Source organism: Haliotis rubra, unplaced genomic scaffold, assembly GCF_003918875.1.
Source record: "Haliotis rubra isolate DU_JTF1 unplaced genomic scaffold, ASM391887v1 Scf651, whole genome shotgun sequence".
In the NCBI taxonomy this organism is placed as follows: domain Eukaryota; kingdom Metazoa; phylum Mollusca; class Gastropoda; order Lepetellida; family Haliotidae; genus Haliotis; species Haliotis rubra.
Window position 1 is genome coordinate 318,921 of NW_025767359.1, and position 21,403 is coordinate 340,323.

Below are 21,403 nucleotides of genomic sequence, written 5' to 3' on the forward strand. Positions count from 1 at the left end.
AACTCTAGATCTGGCCTGTTTAGATGGGCAAACAGAGGCCTCATAATGGTATAATATTTCAGCACTAATAGTGCGGGTTATTCTTTCACTGTAAGAATTTAGTGTAAATTTTCAAATATTGATATTAAGTACTTAAACAATTCCATTTTGGTTCACATAAGAAAAAACGCGATTTTTTTTCGTGTACACTTTAATTAATTTACCTTTAATTAATGTCACAGAAAATTGCAATACATAGGCATGCTAGAACCTTCGATCGCGTTTCTTTTCTGTCACCCACCTCCTAGACTTGAGGCTTGTCACCCGTGATTGTGGGTTTCACCGAAGCGGTAAATTGATAAGACCCGGATTAGTTCAGGCACTTGTCACACATCAAGTTGACATGCCATCACAGTGAGTGAGTGAGTGAGTGAGTTTAGTTTTACGCCGCACTCAGCAATATTCCCGCTATATGGCGGCGGTCTGTAAATAATCGAGTCTGGACCAGACAATCCAGTGATCAACAGCATGAGCATCGATCTGCGCGATTGGGAACCGATGACATGTGTCAACCAAGTCAGCGAAACTGACCACCCGATCCCGTTAGTCGCCTCTTACGACAAGATAGTCGCCTTTTTATGGCAAGCACATGGGTTGCTGAAGACCTATTCTACCCCGGATCTTCACTGGTCGCCATCACAGTGAGATAACAGCATTTTATGATGGGTACAGGACTGAGACACAGTATACCGCTCCTTGATTTAACATGCGCAGGCAACACAACTACCCACCCGTCTATTCTCTTTGGAAACCATATCTTTTCATTGGTCAGGTAACCTGCAAAACCTTTCTCGCAAATAATAAAATGCCTCTGCAAACACTGGTGTCCTAAATATGATTTAGTGGAAATCGTGAATGTCTTGGCTCGACTTTCTTATGGGTGTGGAAAAGGTTGTGTCGCTCGTACAAACCGAAACATGAGTCTCATTAACCTATTCAGACAATGACCTACTTTTCAGCCGATCCGAATTGTCCAATGTGAAAATGGAAATAGATATCACAAACAACTATGGTTATACTGTATTCCAATTTCTTGTTTCATAAGAAAATGGTATTTACAAATGAATTTTAATTTTAAACTTTAATAACATCGTATTTCTATATTTTATGGAGAGGTGTAGGCAGCATGACCTTAACTAAGATGTCACAGACTGCCCCTGTTTGATGAGGTCGTAAAATGATACACAGGGCATCTGGTTCTTTGGTTACATCTGTTATGTGTTTTTTGCGCTTATTCCTAATAGTTCTGTAACGCACGTGATTAAAAATAATATCAATTTCGTACCAGACCGCCAAACATTTCTAGCGGCAGAGCCTCGTTTTGAAATTTCCACGATTTCCAGCTTTCTGTTTGTCAAAGCTCGCTGTACGACAGAGCTCGCTGCACGTTTGCAAGGATTAGATGGAACGTAGTGTTGCAATATACAAGTGATTAGATGTATCAAATAATACTGATTAATATTTATGTATCCAGTTATATAAATCGGCCTTAAAATTCTGGACTGGTTATTATACTAAGTTGCGCAATAGGTCGGTACCCAGTCAGCAGGAAACGAAACTGAACATTGTGTAATCAATGTTTTGACTTGTTACCTTAAGTTTACTATGAAGACCATTCTCTTCCCACAGAGGTTACTCAAGTCATATCTTCCTACGAACAAGATATGACTTGAGTCACCTCTGTTGGAAGAGAATGTATGAAGACCAGATCATACGTTTTACCTTTTTCAAGCGAGTCATTTTGTTCACCTGTGTTGTTTGTCAGGAGGCAGAAACGTATCTCTGAGGTGGGGTGAGTATGGTTTTACGCCGCGTTTAGCACTATTCCAGCAATATCTGGGAGGTAAACTCCAGAAATGGGCTTCACATGTTGTGCCTATGTGGGGATTTATCTCCGGAAGTCACAATAGTTATCACTTCAGGTTTGTTTCATTTCTCCATTTAAGTCGCGATCAAACATGGGTGTATACTTTCTTTTACACGTCAGTTTAGATCTCCATCACTTCAGGATTCCCCATCCCCCACCCCAGGCCCTATATGAGAAAAATCTTCTTCAATGTGGAGTGAATAATAATATAGTAATAGTCCATTTATCATGTGCATTTCTCCACGCATAATGCTTGCTCAAAGCAGCCAAACAATATGTGTATTATTAGAATGTTAATAGTCACATGACTTATCCCACCGGGTACCCATTTTCTGCTGAGTGAACAGAGGCAAGTTTGAACGAACCCATTTGCCTAAGGTTATAACACATGTGCTTCGTAGTGGAGCAGGACAGAAATCCCAGAAACTATCAGGAGTCAAGATGCCAAACACGGTCACCCATCCAAGGACTCTCCGCGCCCAACGTTGTTTAACTTCAACTGATTTGTGTCCTGAGCTCTATGCACAGGACCACACACCACAGAGTGAACAGCAACTCACTCACCCATCACTAATCCATCAATAAGGTGTATGACTAAGTAGGACCGCACGGTTTTACCGATATACCGGTTTATCGCAATACGCTTTTGAAACGATACGCATTGCAATATATTTTCCGAGAACCGGTATATTGGGTAAAGAACATATATGAAGTTTTTGTGTTTATCTTCATGGTTTAACTTAAAATTTACACATTTTCATTGACAACAAATGTTTTCCTTCGTTATTCAATTACAAAACGTGAGTGAGTGAGTGAGTTTGGTTTTACGCCGCTTTTAGCAATATTCCAGCAATATCACGGCGGGGAACATCAGAAATGGGCTTAACACATTGTACCTATGTGGGGAATCGAACCCGGGTCTTTGGCGTGACGAGCGAACGCCTTAAGCACTCGGCTACCCCACCGCCCCCAATTACAAAACGGCATGCTGTAATACAATAAATTGTATAAAAAGAAAATATAATCCATGACTATGCGACCTAATTTTGAGAATTTTGTTATCAGAAGCATAACATGTATGTTTAGGGACTTATAATGTAGAAACTAGGATCGACAAGTGCAATGAGTGTCGTTTACTTCCAAACACTTAAGTTCCCAATATATCGCAATACATATCTCAATATGGGTACCTGAATCGCAATGTATTGCAATACAATTTTATTTGCCAATACACAGCCCTAGTGACTAGTGTCTAAGTGAGTGAGACAATGTTCAAGCAGTATATAAGCGGTATACTACGATACAGAATGGCATAACTCTCCAATGTTATGAGTCAGAAACATCCCCTCGATAATAATCTCCATCTTACGCTGTTTGTTTTCATTCGATATCGACGACGACGACGACGATGATGGTGATGATGGTGGTGATGATGATGATGATGATGATGAGTGAGTGAGTGAGTTTGATTTTACCCCGCTTTTAGCAATATTCCAGCAATATCACGGCGGGGGACACCAGAAATGGGCTTCACACATTATGCCCATGTGAGGAATCAAACCCAGGTCTTCGGCTTGACGAGCCAACGCTTTAACCACTAGGCTACCCCACCGCCCCTGATGATGATGATGATGATGATGATGATGATGATGATGACCACAATGATGGTGACGATGGTGATGATGATGATGATGATGATGATGGTGATGATGATGATGATGATGATGATGATGATGATGATGATGATGATGATGATGATGATGATGATGATGATGATGATTAAAAGGGTTGCCCATGATGCGTATTTTGCACACGTGACATCGACGACCATTGAATATCTAACATTCGTAACTACTCCTGTCATTCCGGCAAGCCGGATGGCGTCTCGTACCCCTCTCGTGGCCATGTTTACGACTGGGCCCTGTCTAAGCGCAAACGGATATGGAGATGAAAACAGTCTAGTACAATTACCAAGGAAAGATAACTCTGAATTTCTAAACATGGCTCCTAGAATACCCAATATCCCGTGGGCAAAACAGCAATATAGTCATTTTCTTTGTAAATATGTTTCAGTGTTTAAAGTTTAAGGTTTCTGATCCTTTAGCTCAAAGTTTATGTTTAAATTGTGCTTTTCATAGTTTAGCGAAGTTTCAAACTTCAACGGTGCCGCCATTTTCATGCTTCGAAATGCCTTTTACTACGCGCGATTTGATTAATTTGCCACGATTCTTGGCAATAATGGCGTACGATAGGGGTACGAGTCTTCTTGTAGGTCACGGAAAGAAGCGAGTAGTTACGAATGAATATCTAAATGTGATGATATCGCTCGGCCAATCGCAGCCAACAAAACATCGACCAGACAGGCGCCCAGTCAAAACTACACGATCCAGTAGAGTTGCGTTTTACGATCATTTGTTGGACATATTCTACCCATTAACTATTCCCACGTGGACGACGTGTCCGCTGAGGATTGTTAGGGCGTGAGCAACTCCAGCTTCACAAAGTCGCACCCAGATCACATATGAGCGTAAACCCTGGCGTGATAGTGTCACCAACTGCTTGAGGCACGTTCAAGACCTGAAGGTCTCGCTGATAACCACTACGTTGTATGAACGATAATGATGTATTGTAACCGAGTACGAACGATATTTGTGAAAGGGAAAATATATTTGGAAAAATGACACTCGTTGGAAGAATGTCACATATGAGTGAGCGAGTATGGTTTTACGCCGCGTTTGGCAATATTCCAGTAATAGCACGGTGGGGAGCACTAGAAATGGGCTTCACACATTGTACCCATGTGGGGAATCGAACTCGGGTCTTCAGCGTGACGAACGGACGCTTTAACCACGAGACTACCCAACCGCCCCTGTCACACATGGCTGAATGAAGATTTATGACAGTTGGTGCAATTTGAACTATTGAGGGGATGGTCTATTGCATGGGGTCTCATACAGGTTTTGAAGGGGTGAGCTAATTCAATCTTGTGGAACATTACCGATAGGGGGAATTATATAATCGACTATTAATCGGAGCCGATAATCCGGAAAGCAAGGTATTATAGAATAACTGCATGAACTAAAACTTTTTACAACTGTAAACACCATCTCCACACGTCAAAGTCTTTATGATAGAGTCTTCATTATGTGGATGACAGCGACCAAATACATTTGGAATCTAGCAAAGAAAACAATGCCACAACAGTTATAATTTTAAAATAGCTTTATCATAACGGATATTTTGAAAAACAAATGAAAAACATTCACCTAATCAAGTGACCCAGGAAGAAAACGAAATAGGCATTGGACAGGTGCGTGTTTTGTCCCCTATTCTTTTCACAGTATTTGCCTAAAGCAAATACTGAAGACGTGCGGCTTTCTATCCAAAGCAGATATTTTGTTTCATCAATACGACAGAACAGCCGGAATACTTTATTCGTATTTCAAATAGAAGATGAGCATTCCTAGAAATTGTAAAGCAGATATCCGACTCTGGATAAACAATGATACGCGCCTTACACCGCTCTATTGTAATTACAGCCTGCTCTCTGCCACTGTGAGGTACTGGGAAAGCAGTGTAAAATCTTTCTTAGTTTTTCATGATACGAATGATATTGATATGGGACGTGAGGTTTTCAGAGAAAGATTTGTTTGCAATTCATTTGAAAAAATTCTGACAGTGGGCATGGAAGTGAGAACATTTTTCCTTGCCCGATCATTCAAAATATATGTGGCAGTCAATGAATGGCCGTCTTGGGATATACCTGCAGTATATTAGAACAATTCCAAGGTACGTGTTCAACTAATAATTTTGAATAGAATTTATTAGAAGGATAAAAGACTTATGCTTTTACAGTTTTGATGTTTTATACATGGGTTTTCGGCGATATGCTTACACTTGTACAGATAGCCAACGCGGAAAATGTAAACGGAAAAGTAAATCGTGTGATCTAAGCATGATTCCTTCATATTTTTGACTGGCCTTTTAAAAGTTGGTGAAAAAATGAAAGGTAAGATACTCCATAGATGACAACGTAAGGATTATATTATGATGCAACGTTTCGGTTGGTTTGTTTTTGTTTAACGCCGCACTCAGCAATATTGCAGCTATGTGGCAGTGGTCTGTAAATAATTAACCGAGTCTGGACCAGACAATCAGGTGATCAACAGCCAACGTTTCGGTATAGATTCTCATACCGTTGCCAAGCTATGATAATATAAATGTCGCATCATAATATAAATAAGTTGTCCCCCATAAAGTATCTTACCTTTCTGATTCCAGGGTGATGTTGTAACCTAGTGGTTAAAGCGTTCGCTCGTCACGCCGAAGACCCGGGTTCGATTCCCCACATGGGTATAATGTGTGAAGCCCATTTTTTGGTGTCCCCCGCCGTGATAGTGCTGGAATATTGCTAAAAGTAGCGTAAAACTAAACTCACTCACTCATCCTTATGATTCCTGTTTGTTGTGTCAGTGTGACTCCTGTACAGGCACTCCAGTTTCACTTGAAGTTAGTACGATACTACAGATTAATACTTGTAAAGTGAAAAAACGTCGATGTCAATAGTTAGAATTTATGACACTTCAGGGGTGCATTTTGGATAGAGGGTTTGGGGTGTGTGCATAAATCACATAAGCACATAAGTCCAAAGGTTAGGAATGCTCCTCAGGGAATTTTTTCGGGGGAGAGGGGCAGGAGGTGCGCTCCCCTGCACCCCACTCATGGTCGCCCCTGCAATTTCAGTCACTCTTGTTTGTTGGTTGACGCCGCACTCAGCATTATTCCAGCTATATGGCGGTCGTCTGTAAATAATCGATTGCTGAACACATAATCCAGTGATCAACAGCATGATCTATGCAATTGAGATACGATGACATATGCCAACCAAGTCAGCGAACCTGACCACCCGATCCCGTTAGTCGTCCCTTACGACAAGGAGGGTTGTCCCCATTGAGCAATAAAGATAGACAACAGCACTAATCTTGAACGTGACGGTATCACTTCACCTCAAGACTTGAACAGTGTAAAACTACATTTATAAATGAGTATTAATTTGTCACTAATGTATGGAGCGTATGTTTTATTTTTGAGTATATAAGCATTTTGGTGTCTTTAACCAAGTTTCTACCTCACATTATCTTGTATGTTTCAGATGAAGCAGAGTTTTAACCTACTTGTCTTTATTTGCTTGGCGCTTTTGTCTTCTACAACAGGTAAGACTCACATATAATGTGTTTGCAGTTTAGCCCCGTTCTCACGTATTGTCTGGTCATATCACGGATGTTGTTTTTCATCATGTTAGGTCCAATGTGTGGAGCCCATTACTGGTGTCCCCCCACAGTGATATTGCCAGAATATTGCTACGAGCGGCGTAAAGCCTACTCACTCCCATTTTGGAATAGCTATATACGTCTACTGGGGGAGCAGGACAAAAGCCACCCAGACAAAATCCACCTGGACAAAAGCCACCCGGACAAAATCCACCTGGACACTAGCCACCTAGGATAAAAGGCCACATCTGAACGGGGTGGCACTTGTCCAAGGTGGCATGTGTCCAATGTGGCTTTTGTCCCGTAGGATTTTGTCCAGGTGGTTTTTGTCGGGTGGCTTTTGTCCTAGACCTCCTACTGGGGTGGGAGTTTCACATTACATGGAACTTGATTTCCGTCAGCCTCAGCGTCTGTACACTGAACCCCCATACCCTTATGTCGTGTAAAGAAATAGTCACCTAAACAAACTGAAATTTAATATTTAAAAAAGGACTAATGTCGCTGGGAGATCATGCTTGTTATTTTTTAAATATACCAGACTATGACGCGGCCAGTAAATAGTCGTGGGTTGTATTGTAAGCAACCCTTATTATGATGACACCCAATACAGAATATGTCAATTATGTAATTTGAGGATGAACTACATTTCCTTCTAATCTGTCCTGTTTATACGACTCTACGAACGAAATACCCAAAGCCATACTATTTTAAGCATCCAAGTGTAAAAAAAATAATTTCACTTTTAACAGACACTTCCACATTATTATTACAGACTCTGGGACTGTATATCTATTTCGTTGTGAGTTTAAGAAAGCAGATTGTTATAGAAAAGCATTTGTAGATGACTTGTAACTATTCATGTAAATGATTACACAATGCCATTTAGAAGTGGTCAAATGTAACATATGTTATATTTGGGATTATTACATGGATACCTTGGACAAGTGCCATATTGGAAGTCGCGGTAGCTGAACGGGTTAGGCGGCTGACTTTGTGTGCTGGCGATTAGGTGCCTGACTCTGAGGGTGTGAGTTCGAATCCCGGATAGGGCTCAACTCAAAAAGTACTAGAATTTGTACTTTACTGAGAAAGTGTAATCCCAAATATACCATATGTTATACTCATGTAAACTTTAAATGTACTACAGGTCTGTGGCCTGTTTAAGTACTGAAAATAAAGATTGATATTGTTAGACACAGCCAACCCGCTTGACCGCCCGATCCACAGTACGAGAAGTACAATACAATCCACTTTTCGACGGCTATGATTGTTTGTTTTGTTTCTTGTTTTATGCCGCACTCTGGGATAAGATGAGTGTCAACCAAGTCAGCGAGCCTGCCCACCCAATCCCGTTAGTCGCCTCTTACAACAAGCATGGGTTACTCAAGATCAATTCTAACCCGAATCTTCACGAATTGCTAAACATCGTTCTTTGTCCTGTAACAGCACACAGCGCCTACGACAACTGCACCTCTGCCAGCGACTGCCCGGCGACGACTACCTGCCGGTGTAACGGCGACTACGGCTACCAGTGCTTGTGTGACCCGGGTTACGTGGTCTCCAAGTCGGGACATGAATGCATCATCGGTAAACACATTACAAGTAATCCAGTAGTATGTGATTGTCAAACAAAGGAATATGATTCCATGTCTCAAAAATAATAAATATATTGGCGCGAACTGCTGAATCTGAATTGGTTCATGGTTAGAATGGCGGGGCTTGTGACGAATTATTGTGCCACTGGGATCATTCGGATTAATTCGGGTATATTCCCCTGGTTTTGTTACCTCGGACAGAAACGTGACTGTGAAATCAGAAACCGTGTGAAACCATGCTGTCGTCCAGATGCTGCGTGGTTCTTGAGGCAGTCCAAGGTCGAAGTGTGAACCATTCAACTTCGTTACAGTTTTTTAACCAATTCGATCGAGCAATTTCCAAATAAACCCCACAGAATTACTTTCGATTGTAAACAGTTGTTGATGCAAATGCCGTTGCGCTCAGAAACGACTTTCTGCATAGAATAACGCTTGCGGGAGGACACAGTTGTTATTAGCAGGTTTGGCGTTGTATAAAATTCCTCAGTAATTACTTAGTATTAAAGTTTCCTGTACTAAAAGGGAAACATATTGTGAGTATACTGAGATTTGTTTGTGACAGGCGTAGGCTATGCGACCATAGTCCCGTGCTCACTGAAAGGTAGCACAGATGTATGGTATGACGCGTCAATGCGTCAAAATGTCAAACAGGCTTTGTTACATGGTTATGTTTTACTTTGAATAGAGTGTTTGTTACGCCGCACTCAGCAATACTCCTGCTATATGGCGGTGGTCTGTAAATATTCGAATCTGGACCACACAATCCAGTGATCAAAAACATGAGCATCGACCTACGCAAATGGGATACGATGACATGTGTTGTCCAAGTAAGCGAGGGCTGACCACTCGATCCCGTTAGTCGCCTCTTACGACAAGCATGGATTGCTGAAGACCAATTCTAACCCGGATCTTCACGGGTAGTGTGTTTGTAATGACGACAATGCCCCTAACAGGGATCAATATAATGTCCTAACCTGTGGGTAAAACATCATCTTTGTGTCCTATGTTTCAGCCTCGAGGCTGGGGGAGGCGTGCAACGCCAGCACCAAGTGCGTGAACACCCTCACCTACTGCAACCCAGACACCAACGTCTGTGAGTGTCAGGTGTACCACCGACTCTCAGCCAATGAGGACGCCTGTGTCTTCCAGGGCACGCTAGCCAATGGGGAAAAGTGTAACACAAGCGCTGTGTGCTTCGACGTCTTGGGGGTGTGCAACAGCAGCAACCTTTGTGGATGTCGCGACGGCTTCAGACTCAAGGATGAGGCCGAGTTTTGGGCTGAGCCTGACAGTATCGTCGGCTGTACTGTGGAGACGTTTGTGCTCGGTGAGTTGAAGAGTGAGTGAGTGTATCTCGGTGAGTGAGTGGGTGGGTGGGTGAGTTTGGTGGGTGAGTGAGTGTGTTTCGGTGAGTGAGTGAGTGAGTGAGTGAGTGAGTAAGTGAATGTGTGAGTGAGTGAGTAGGTGCGTGAGTGAGTAAAAGAGTGAGTGGTGGGCGAGTGAGTGAGTGGGTTTCGGTGGGTGAGTGAGTGTGTGAGTGAGTTTGGACAGTTTTCCAGTTATGTCACCTACTGTCAGCTTGATAGCACGGAGTGATGCAGGTGATACATGTTTACCGCCATGTCACGACCGATTGGAGATATTGTACATGTGACGACCGATTGGAGATATTGTATATGTGACGACTGATTGGAGATGTTGTATATGTGACGACTGATTGGAGATATTGTATATGTGACGACTGAATTTAGATATTGTATATGTCACGACTGATTGGAGATATTGTATATATCACGACTGATTGGAGATATTGTATATGTGACGAGTCATTGGAGATATTGTATATGTGACGACTGATTGGAGAAATGGTACATGTGACGACTGATTGGAGAAATGGTACATGTGACGAATGATTAGAGAAATAGTTTATGTGACGACTGATTAGAGAAATAGTATATGTGACGACTGAATTGAGATATTGTATATGTGTCGACTGATTGGAGATATTGTATATGTGACGACCGATTGGTGATAGTGTATATGTGACGAGTGATTGGAGAAATGGTACATGTGACGGTTGATTTAAGAAATGGTACGTTTGACGATAGATTGAAAAAAGGGTACATGTGACGAGAGATTGGAGAAATGGTACATGTGACGAGTGGTTGGAGACATGGTACATGTGACGAGTGGTTGGAGACATGGTACATGTGACGACTGATTGGAGATATTGTGCATGTGACGACTGATTAGAGATATTGTACTTGTGACGACTGATTGGAGATATTGTACATGTGACGACTGATTGGAGATATTGTATATGTGACGACTGATTGGAGATATTGTATATGTGACGACTGATTGGAGATATACATGTATATGATTGACGACTGGATTGATTGGAGATATTGTACATGTGACGACTGATTGGAGATATTGTATATGTGACGACTGATTGGAGATATTGTATATGTGACGACTGATTTGAGATATTGTATATGTGACGACTGATTGGAGATATTGTATATGTGACGACTGATTGGAGATATTGTATATGTGACGACTGATTGGATATATTGTATATGTGACGACTGAATTTAGATATTGTATATGTCACGACTGATTGGAGATATTGTATATATCACGACTGATTGGAGATATTGTAGATGTGACGACTGATTGGAGATATTGTATATGTGACGAGAGATTGGAGAAATGGTACATGTGACGAGTGATTGGAGAAATAGTACATGTGACGACTGATTGGAGAAATGGTACATGTGACGAGAGATTGGAGAAATGGTACATGTGACGACCGATTGGAAAAATGGTATATGTGACTACTGATTGGAGAAATAGTATATGTGACGACTGATTAGAGAAATAGTATATGTGACGACTGATTGGAGAAATAGTTTATGTGACGACTGATAGGAGATATTGTATATGTGACGACCGATTGGTGATAGTGTATATGTGACGAGTGATTGGAGAAATGGTACATGTGACGATTGATTTAAGAAAGGGTACATGTGACGAGACAATGGAGAAATGATACATGTGACGACTGATTGGAGAAATGGTACATGTGACGAGTGAATGGAGAAACGGTACATGTGACAACTGGTTGGAGAAATAATACATATGACGTGTGATTGGAGAAATGGTACATGTGACGAGTGGTTGGAGAAATGGTACACGTGACGAGTGATTGGAGAAATTGTACATGTGACGAGTGATTGTGAAAATGGTGCATGTGACGACTGATTGAAGATATTGTATATGTGACGACTGATTGGAAATATTGTATCCGGACGACTGATTGGAGAAATGGTATATGTGACGACTGATTGGAGAAATGGTACATGTGACGAGTCATTGGACAAATGGTACATGTGACGAGTGATTGGACAAATGGTGCATGTGACGAGAAAATGGAGAAATGGTTCATGTGACGAATGATTGGAAACATAGTATATGTGACGACTGATTGGAAATATTTTATCTGGACGACTGATTGGAGAAATGGTATATGTGACGACTGATTGGAGAAATGGTACATGTGACGACTGATTGAAGATATTGTATATGTGACGACTGATTGGAAATATTGTATCCGGACGATTGATTGGAGAAATGGTATATGTGACGACTGATTGGAGAAATGGTACATGTGACGAGTCATTGGACAAATGGTACATGTGACGAGTCATTGGACAAATGGTACATGTGACGAATGATTGGAAACATAGTATATGTGACGACTGGTTGGAGAAATAGTTTATGTGACGACTGATTGGAGAAATAGTATATGTGACGACTGATTAGAGAAATAGTATATGTGACGACTGATTTGAGAAATTGTTTATGTGACGAGTGATTGGAGAAATGGTACATGTGACGTCTGATTGGAGAAATAGTATATGTGACGACTGATTGGAGAAATGGTACATGTGACGAGTGATTGGAGAAATGGTACATGTGACGAGTGATTGGAGAAATGGTACATGTGACGAGTGAATGGAGAAATGGTACATGTGACGAGTGATTGGAGAAATGGTACATGTGACGAGTGATTGGAGAAATGGTACATGTGACGAGAGATTGAAGAAATGGTACATGTGACGAGAGATTGGAGAAATGGTACATGTGACGAGTGATTGGAGAAATGGTACATGTGACGAGTGATTGGAGAAATGGTACATGTGACGAGTGGTTGGAGAAATGTTACATGTGACGAGTGGTAGGAGAAATTGTACATGTGACGACTGATTGGAGAAATTGTACGTGTGGCGAGAGATTGGAGAAATTGTACATGTGACGAGAGATTGGAGAAATGGTACATGTGGCGAGTGAATGGAGAAATGGTACATGTGGTGAGTGAATGGAAAAATGGTATATGTGACGAGTGGTTGGAGACATGGTACATGTGACGAGTGGTTGGAGACATGGTACATGTGACGAGTGGTTGGAGACATGGTACATGTGACGAGAGATTGGAGAAATGGTACATGTGGCGAGTGAATGGAGAAATGGTACATATGACGAGAGATTGGAGAAATGGTACATGTGACGAGTGATTGGAGAAATGGTACATGTGACGAGTGATTGGAGAAATGGTACATGTGACGAGTGATTGGAGAAATGGTACATGTGACGAGTGATTGGAGAAATGGTACGTGTGGCGAGAGATTGGAGAAATGGTACATGTGGCGAGAGATTGGAGAAATGGTACATGTGGCGAGTGAATGTAGAAATGGTACATGTGACGAGTGATTGGAGAAATGGTATATGTGACGAGTGGTTGGAGAAATGGTATATGTGACGAGAGATTGGAGAATTCAGTAGTTGTAGATGCGGTGATTTATTGCTGTAATTGTACATGTGACGTAGTACGTAGTTTTATATGTGGTCATTGGATCTCTTAATGGTATAATCAATGATAGGAATGGTATTGCATTTTTGTTTCTCAGAAAACCCGACACTTTGCCCGGTAACAACAACTCAGTCCACAACTTCTACGACACCTGCTACGACCACAAGTACGTCTGACACGACCAGCTCAAGTACGGACACGACTGCAACTGCAGCTACTACAGCTGCAACTGAAACCACGGATACTACAGCCACTACGTCTGCTACAGATACCACTGGAGCAACGGCTACAACCGCTGAGACAGCAACCACAGGTGACAAATACTGAGTAAATGAGTGAGTGAGTGGGTTTAGGGTGGGTGAGTGAGTGAGTGAGTGAGTTGGTTTAAGGTGGGTGGTTGAGTGGTTGAGTGAGTGAGTGAGTGGGTTTAGGGTGGCTGAGTGAGTGAGATGTCATTAGAAACTTTAAAGTATCGTCATAAAGTTCTCACTGCGACACCACTTGGTTCAGAATTAAAGTTCTAAAAGGTTACTTATTGACTAGGTCTATCGGCATTGAATGTGTTGGGATGTTTTCTCTCACACAGATACACACACAAATACACACACATGTATATATACATATACACACACAAATACACACACATGTATATATACATATACACACAAATACACACACATGTATATATACATATACACACACACACACACACACACACAAAAGAATACATTTGGCACATTCTCACAAAATGATATAGTTTGCAAGCAACTGCTCTTCTCCATGAACTCTTTCTTGTTTGTTCACAATCAGACATGGGTGTATTCGTTTCTTGCCGGCCAGTTCAGTGTACACGTGTGTAATGCATATGATGTACCTGTCTTGCAGCAGTGGTCAAGGTGTTCGATGCATGTGCCGAGGATGCTGATTGTCCCGCCGACTCTTCTTGCAGAGTCAGAGGATGTGCAGGATCTGTTTGTATGTGCAACACGGGCTTCGTGGCGACCAGAGATAAAACAGCTTGCTTTAAAGGTATTTGACGTCGACCTTCACCTGCTCATATAAGTACATGTACATACAAAGCGTTAGCATCTCACCAGAATCTATTTGCACGGTTTTCGTGATTACAAAAAACTAACCAGCTTGTTTTAGAGGTATTTCCATCTTCCAATGTCAATAGGACGGCGGGGTAGCCTGATGGTTAAAGCGTTACCCTGAAGTCCCGGGTTCGAATCCCCATATGGGTACAGTCTGTGAAGCCCATTTAGGTGTTCCCCGCCGTGGTGTTGCTAGAATATTGCTAAAAGCGTCATAAAACCATACCGGCTCACTCACTAACTCCAGTGTCAAGGTCTGTTTCCGTTTGGAAAACGGGCTTCATGGCGACGAGGGACAAAACAGCTTGCTTCTAAGGCATTCTCAACTTTTACATGGTGTTGGTACATCTGCTGACATTTCGAACATCACTTGTAAGGTTGTGTTTAAATTTCAAACCGCATGGGCACTATTACAGCCATGTATATACAGTCGACGAAATACAAAAGTTTGGGCATATTCCATGGTCACTGTCACGGTGAAACCAGGCCCTAGATTTGCTAAACGATCCTTGCATACATTGATTTCACAGGGGCGTAGGTACGGTTTTCAGAGCGGGAGCTAATTTGAGGTAAGTATTGAAAATCAAAATGATGTTTCAGTTATGGTAAGGTAGATGTGGTTTCCTCTTGAAAAATGTCCGGGGGTGGGGTTGGGGGTGGGGAGGTCGTGGGGAGGCCCCCAAAGCCAACCCCATCCCCTGTTCCTACGCCCCTGTTTCATGACCCCATGCACAAACGATCCTAATTAGAATTGTTTAGCCATTTCAAAACTGAAATACCAAAAAAATCGGTTCCTATTCTAGATGGAGTTTAAATTGTAGCAAAATTTAATATTGACCCCATTTTTATTTTTCTCTTGTGTGTGTGTTTATTGGTGTTGTTGTTTTGGGGGGATCTGTTTGTATATATATATTTTTTTATTATTTTTTATTTTATTTATTTTATTTGTATTTTATTTATTTTATTTATTGTTTTTGGGGGGGTGTTTTTGGCCCTGGCGTGGCGAGCGAACGCTCTACAGACGGGTTCAAATGACTAATCGTCCCAGGCCTCATGTCTATATAAGGTCGAGAACAACATGGGCTTCATGAGAACATGAATGAGGGCTTCTTGAATGTTGATGACTCATTGATATATTACAGGCAAGCTCATCGACGACACATGTGCCGACGTGTCCGAGTGCGTCCCCTTTCTGTCATACTGTGACGGAAAATGTCAATGTTCAAGCTTCGTCCGAAAAACCAACCGGAACACTTGCGCAATTAGGGGGTTCTGGGTAATCGGGGAGCCTTGTGGTGCTACAAGTGACTGCCTCGACACCAACGCCCTCTGCGCGAGGGATGGGACGTGCCAGTGCAAGAGTGGGTACAGAAACAAGACGGAGGAGGAATTCTGGGACAACCCGTATGACAGGACTGACTGCGTCAAGGGGAACTTCTTACTCAGTGCGTCTTGCTATTCCTTTTTATTTCAACCGTGAAGATCCGGGTTAGAATTGATCTTCAGTAACCCATGCTTGTCGTAAGAGGCTACTAACGGGATCGGGTGATCAGGATCGCTGACTTGGTTGACAAAATCATGTCAACGTATTCCAATTACCCATGCTGTTGAATACTGGATTGTCTGGTCCAGACTCTATTATTTACAGACCTCCGCCATATTCTTGGAATATTGCAGAATGTGGCGTTAAACAACAAAACAACCCACCAACCTTTCACATACATATGTTTTTAATTGTCAAAACTATTTTTCCCATTACACCAAAGGAATTTGCTCCTGAAGTGTAGTCAAGTATGCTCTATATCTAAATCAACTGGCTCAGTGTTTCTGCTGGTGGACTGAATTCCCCGATATTCATCATAAGCCCATTAGTATATTTACGTAGTATGCTGAATTAGCTATGAAAGAAGTGTTTAGTCCGAGACATTAAACCTGTTATTCAAATCTATTTACCAAAAGTTTTTCTTTACATATAAGCTTCAGAATCTCAGTACTCAAAATTATCTAAATGGATTTTCCAGTCCATCAGTCATTTTATTGTCTGGTTTATTTTCTGGCCGCCGTCGCATGTCACCGTATCCCAATTGCGTCGAACGATGTTCATGATGTTGATTACTGGATTGTCTGGTCCAGACTCGATTAGTTACAGACCACCGCCATATAGCTGGAATACTGCTGAGTGCGACTTTTATCAACAAACCAACCATTCTACCCAGAACACTTAGTATATCTTTAAACAAACAGCATACCAAGCATATCTGGTGAGCGATTACTTTCGGCTTAAACCCTGAAAGCACATTATTTGTTGGAGGGTATTCATGTCGTCTATATACATTTTTCTTAGGTTTCTTCAAAATAATCCTTGAAGAAAGACTATTCATATTGTTTTTCTTTTCACGTTTAACAGCAGAATGCGTGACATCTACAACGACACAAACACCAACAACAACGATAGCAAGGGGTACGTAAATATGACTTATTTTCAACTCAAACGAGCGTCAAGACGCATGCTGCCAAAATTCAAATCCAGACAGTAGTATCATAATTACTCCTAAAACTAGCAAGGGCGGTGTGGTAGCCTAATGGTTAAAGCGTCCCCTCGTCACGCTGAAGACCCGGGTTCGATTCCCCACATGAGTAGAATGTGTGAAGCCCATTTGTGGTGTCCCCGCCGTGATATTGCTAGACTTTTGCTGAAAGCGGCGTAAAACTATACTCAGTGACTCTAAAACAACACTGGTGCCTAAATATCGGCTTACGCCGTCGGTTCCAAATGAATTCCCGTGCTTCAAATACTCAGTAACACCCGGAAATTGGTCAACACATGATTTTTATCTCCTAATTGTAAATATTTTAAATACAACAACTACAATAACGCCAGAGAATAACCCTGCTCGATCCTCCAGCATTTCACATCGTTAAAAATTAAAATGTTGTGAAGGGAAGCATGCAAATCAGTGATGACACCAGGTGTTCTCGATAAGAACATGCCAATCTGTCTTGGCAGCATCCACCTCTCACACAATTTGGGGCGGTGGGGTAGCCTAGTGGTTAAAGCGTCCGCTCGTAACGTCTAAGACCCGGGTTCGATTCCCCACATGGGTACAATGTGTGGAGCCCATTTCTGGTGTTCCCCGCCGTAATATTACTGAAATATTGCTACAAGCGACGTAAAACTAGACTCACTCTCTCACACGATTTGCATTTAAATGTATACCTTCGTTGCTTGACGCGCAGCAATATACACTATCTTTATCCAACATGGGCGAAAAAAACAATCGTTATTGGTTTTGACACCAATGGGTTTTCTTTCTCAGATAAAAAGTTAGGTCAGGTCTGCGAGGTGAGAGAGCAGTGTCCCCTCAACTCGACTTGTCTGAAGGTGGGGTGTAGCCAGCCGGTATGCAGGTGTCAGAGACGATTCAGATCCAGCTCGGACAAGACGGCGTGTGTCGCAGGTATGTCCGCATGTCCAGGGTTCCGACGTCCGCTCGTCACGCCGAAGACCCTGGTTAGATTCCCACATGGGTACAATGTGTGCCCGCCGTCATATTGGTGGAATATTGCACTAAAAGCGGTGTAAAACCCAACTCACTCACTCACTCCAAGGTTCCGTAAACCTGTTGTAACAGTGAGTGAGTGAATTTGGTTTTACGCCGATTTGAGCAATATTTCAGCAATATCACGGCGGAGGACACCAGAAATGATCTTCACACATTGTATCCATGTAGGGAATCGGACCAGGGTCTTCGGCGTGACGAGCGAACTGTTGTAACAAGCATGCATATCTGGGTGCCGTTGTTCAAAATAACCTTAGCGCTAAGGCTACCTTAGTCAGTGTTAAGTTATGGAAGTTACGGCCACCTTAGTGCTAAGATCGCTTTGTACAACGGCACCTTGGGAACTACTTCTCACCAGGATTCAACACGACATCAACACAGTGAAGACTCTGTCGACGTAGTTGCGGAATCCCATGCAGTGGTAGTTGTCGCTGTTGTCGTAGTGGGTGTGTTGATGATACATTGTCAAGTTGAGGTAACAAGAAAGGTGGTGGACCGTTTGATATTGGGTCTGATTTGGGTGGAATAGGTTTGGGGTCTTGAATTATATTACTTTGCTTTGTTAACAAATAACTTGAAAACATGTGTTTATACACAAAGCAATCCTTGGATGTTCTGAAATATAGTTTGATGGACCGTTTGATATTGGGTCTGATTTGGGTGGGATTGGTTTGGGGTCTTGAATTATATTACTTTGCTGTGTTACCAAATAACTTGAAAACATGTGTTTATACACAAAGCAATCGTTGGATGTTCTGAAATATAGTTTCTTGTAGATCCAGACTATATGTAAACAAATTCCTTCATCGTGTAACTGAATATATACACGTGGGGGAAAGTAAAGCAACATGCATGGTGTTTAACATCCCTAGAGCCATTTATATGGCAAACTCTCGCCCTTTACAATGAAATATATTTTCAGCATCCAAAATTGGTGAAGCCTGCACAAAGTCCTCAGAGTGCACTGACCCCAAGTCCTGGTGTGCTGGGGGGCGTGTGTACCTGCTTCCCCTGGACCAGCAAGTCCAGTACGGGGTGCGTGTTCTGGTTCCAGAGGGTCGTGGGTCAATACTGTGGGGTGAAGAACCCCTGCGCTGACCCCAACGCTGTGTGTAGCCGCTCAGCTGGATGTGTCTGCCGGACTGGCTACATCCTGAAGACGGACGTGACGTTTTGGCTTGACCCCACGGACACCAATGAATGTGGCGTTGATGTGTCAAAAGGTACAGTCGAGTGAGTGAGTGAGTGAGTTTAGTTTTACGCCGCACTCAGCAATATTCCAGCTATATGGCGGCGGTCTGTAAATAATAGAGTCTGGTCCAGACAATCCAGTGATCAAAAGCATGAGCATTGATCTGCGCAATTGGAAACCGATGACGTGTCAACCAGTCAGCGAGGCTCACCACCCGATCCCGTTTGTCGCCTCTTACGACAAGCATGGGTTACTGAAGATCAATATTCTAACCCAGACCTTCACGGATCGCCTTGATGAATGTAGTGTTGAAGGGACTTCAAGAGCTATTGTGCAATGAGTGGGTTACTGAGTGAGTGAGTGAGTGAGGTTTACCTTGGTGAATGCAGTGTTGAAGGCACTTTAAGAGCTATCGTGCAATGAGTGAGTGAGGTTTTTGCACGGACGGTAGGGTGAGCGAGTGACGGACGGGGTAGTGGGGGAGTGGACGGGTGACTGGGTGAAGTAGTTATAGCGTAGGTGACTTGTTTTACGAGTATGTGGATGGGTGGGTGGATGGGGTTTGGAGTGAGTGTGTTGGTAAGTGGACTGGTGGATGGTTTGATGGGTGCTTGAGATAATATGTCTTTGAACTGAGTTGTTGGTTAAACACCACTTTGCAGTGACGGAACTTTACATCTGTTTAACCTTGTCACAAGAAAACAGCAATGGTTTAAATCAACGAGGACCCGATGCCTAATCGTGAAAACTCCAACCAGATTGAATTAGATCGATGGGGTATTTCATGAATTGATCAAAAGAATACTAGGTAATAAAATATGTGTCAGTTACTTAGTTAGATGTTTCTTCGGGGCGGTTGGGTAGCTTAATGGTTAAAGCGTTCGCTCGTCACGCCGAAGACCCGGGTTCGAATCCCCACATTGGTACAATGAGTGAAGGCCATTTCTGGTGTCCCCCGCCGTGATATTGCTGGCATATTGCTAACAGCGGCGTAACACCAAACTCAGTCAGTCAGTCTTCACAGAGAACAACCGGCTTCCATTCCCAAAAGGTGCAGAAGTCGTGAAAGCCATTTCTGGTGTCCCTCGCCGTAATATTGCTGGAATATTGCTGTAAGCGGCGTAAAACCATACTCACTCACTCACAAGATGTTTCTTGACGTTGCTGTTGCTGTATTTTAGAAGAGGCTGTAACAATGTTCTGTTAATTATGTTAATTAATTATTGTCTCAATTGCGTCACCAGACTGCCCGACGACGCCAGCTGGGCGCAGCGTTGGAGTGGCGGTGGTGGCCAAGCCAAAGTTCATCCCACCTCAACGCTTTGTGATGGACCCCTTCATCTCTGACACGTCGCCATCAACGTTCCCGTCTGTGACCTTGACCGTCCTCGTAGCCGTCACCCTGCTGACATGTTTGGGTTAATTTGTATTGAATAAATAATGCAATCAAACATCCAATCAATTGTGATTCTGTGAATTGCTAAGCTGCTCTGTATCACATGATATGTACGCTGTTTTGGCGAGGTAATAAATTGCTGATACTCTCAAAATGTCCACTATGAGGCGACGGGGCCCTGTCGTGTATGGCGCCCCTGTCGCTGTGGAGAGTTGTGTCCCTTAGGCGTGTAGAGTGAGTGAGTGAGTTTAGTTTTACGCCATTTTAGCAATTTTCCAGCACTATCACGGCGGGGGACACCAGAAATGGGCTTCACACATTGTACCTATGTAAGGAATCGAACCCGGGTCTTCGGCGTGATGAGCGAACGCTTTAACCACTAGGCTACCCCACCGGCCCTTTGTTGGTTGGTTGGTTAATGCCGCACTCAGCATTCCAGTTATATGGCGGCGGTCTGTAAATAATCGAGTCTGGATCAGACAATCCAGTGATCAACAGCATGAGAATTGAAACC

General features: G+C 42.6%; 1 protein-coding gene and 1 long non-coding RNA gene across 2 annotated transcripts; both read left to right on the top strand.

The window, feature by feature from the left end:
• Nucleotides 1-8,626: 8,626 nt before the first annotated feature.
• LOC124257214 lies at nt 8,627-13,781 on the top strand. Its single transcript, XR_006893204.1, has 3 exons — nt 8,627-8,763; nt 9,784-10,098; nt 13,745-13,781. It is a non-coding gene; the product is annotated as an uncharacterized LOC124257214 (long non-coding RNA).
• Nucleotides 13,782-13,800: 19 nt separating this feature from the next.
• Nucleotides 13,801-19,504, top strand: LOC124257215. Its single transcript, XM_046691231.1, has 6 exons — nt 13,801-13,960; nt 14,533-14,676; nt 15,884-16,186; nt 17,149-17,202; nt 18,059-18,199; nt 19,224-19,504. The coding sequence occupies exons 2-6, from the start codon at nt 14,625-14,627 to the stop codon at nt 19,397-19,399; spliced, it is 726 nt and encodes a 241-aa protein (XP_046547187.1). The 5' UTR covers nt 13,801-13,960; nt 14,533-14,624; the 3' UTR covers nt 19,400-19,504.
• The last annotated feature ends 1,899 nt before the right edge of the window (nt 19,505-21,403 follow it).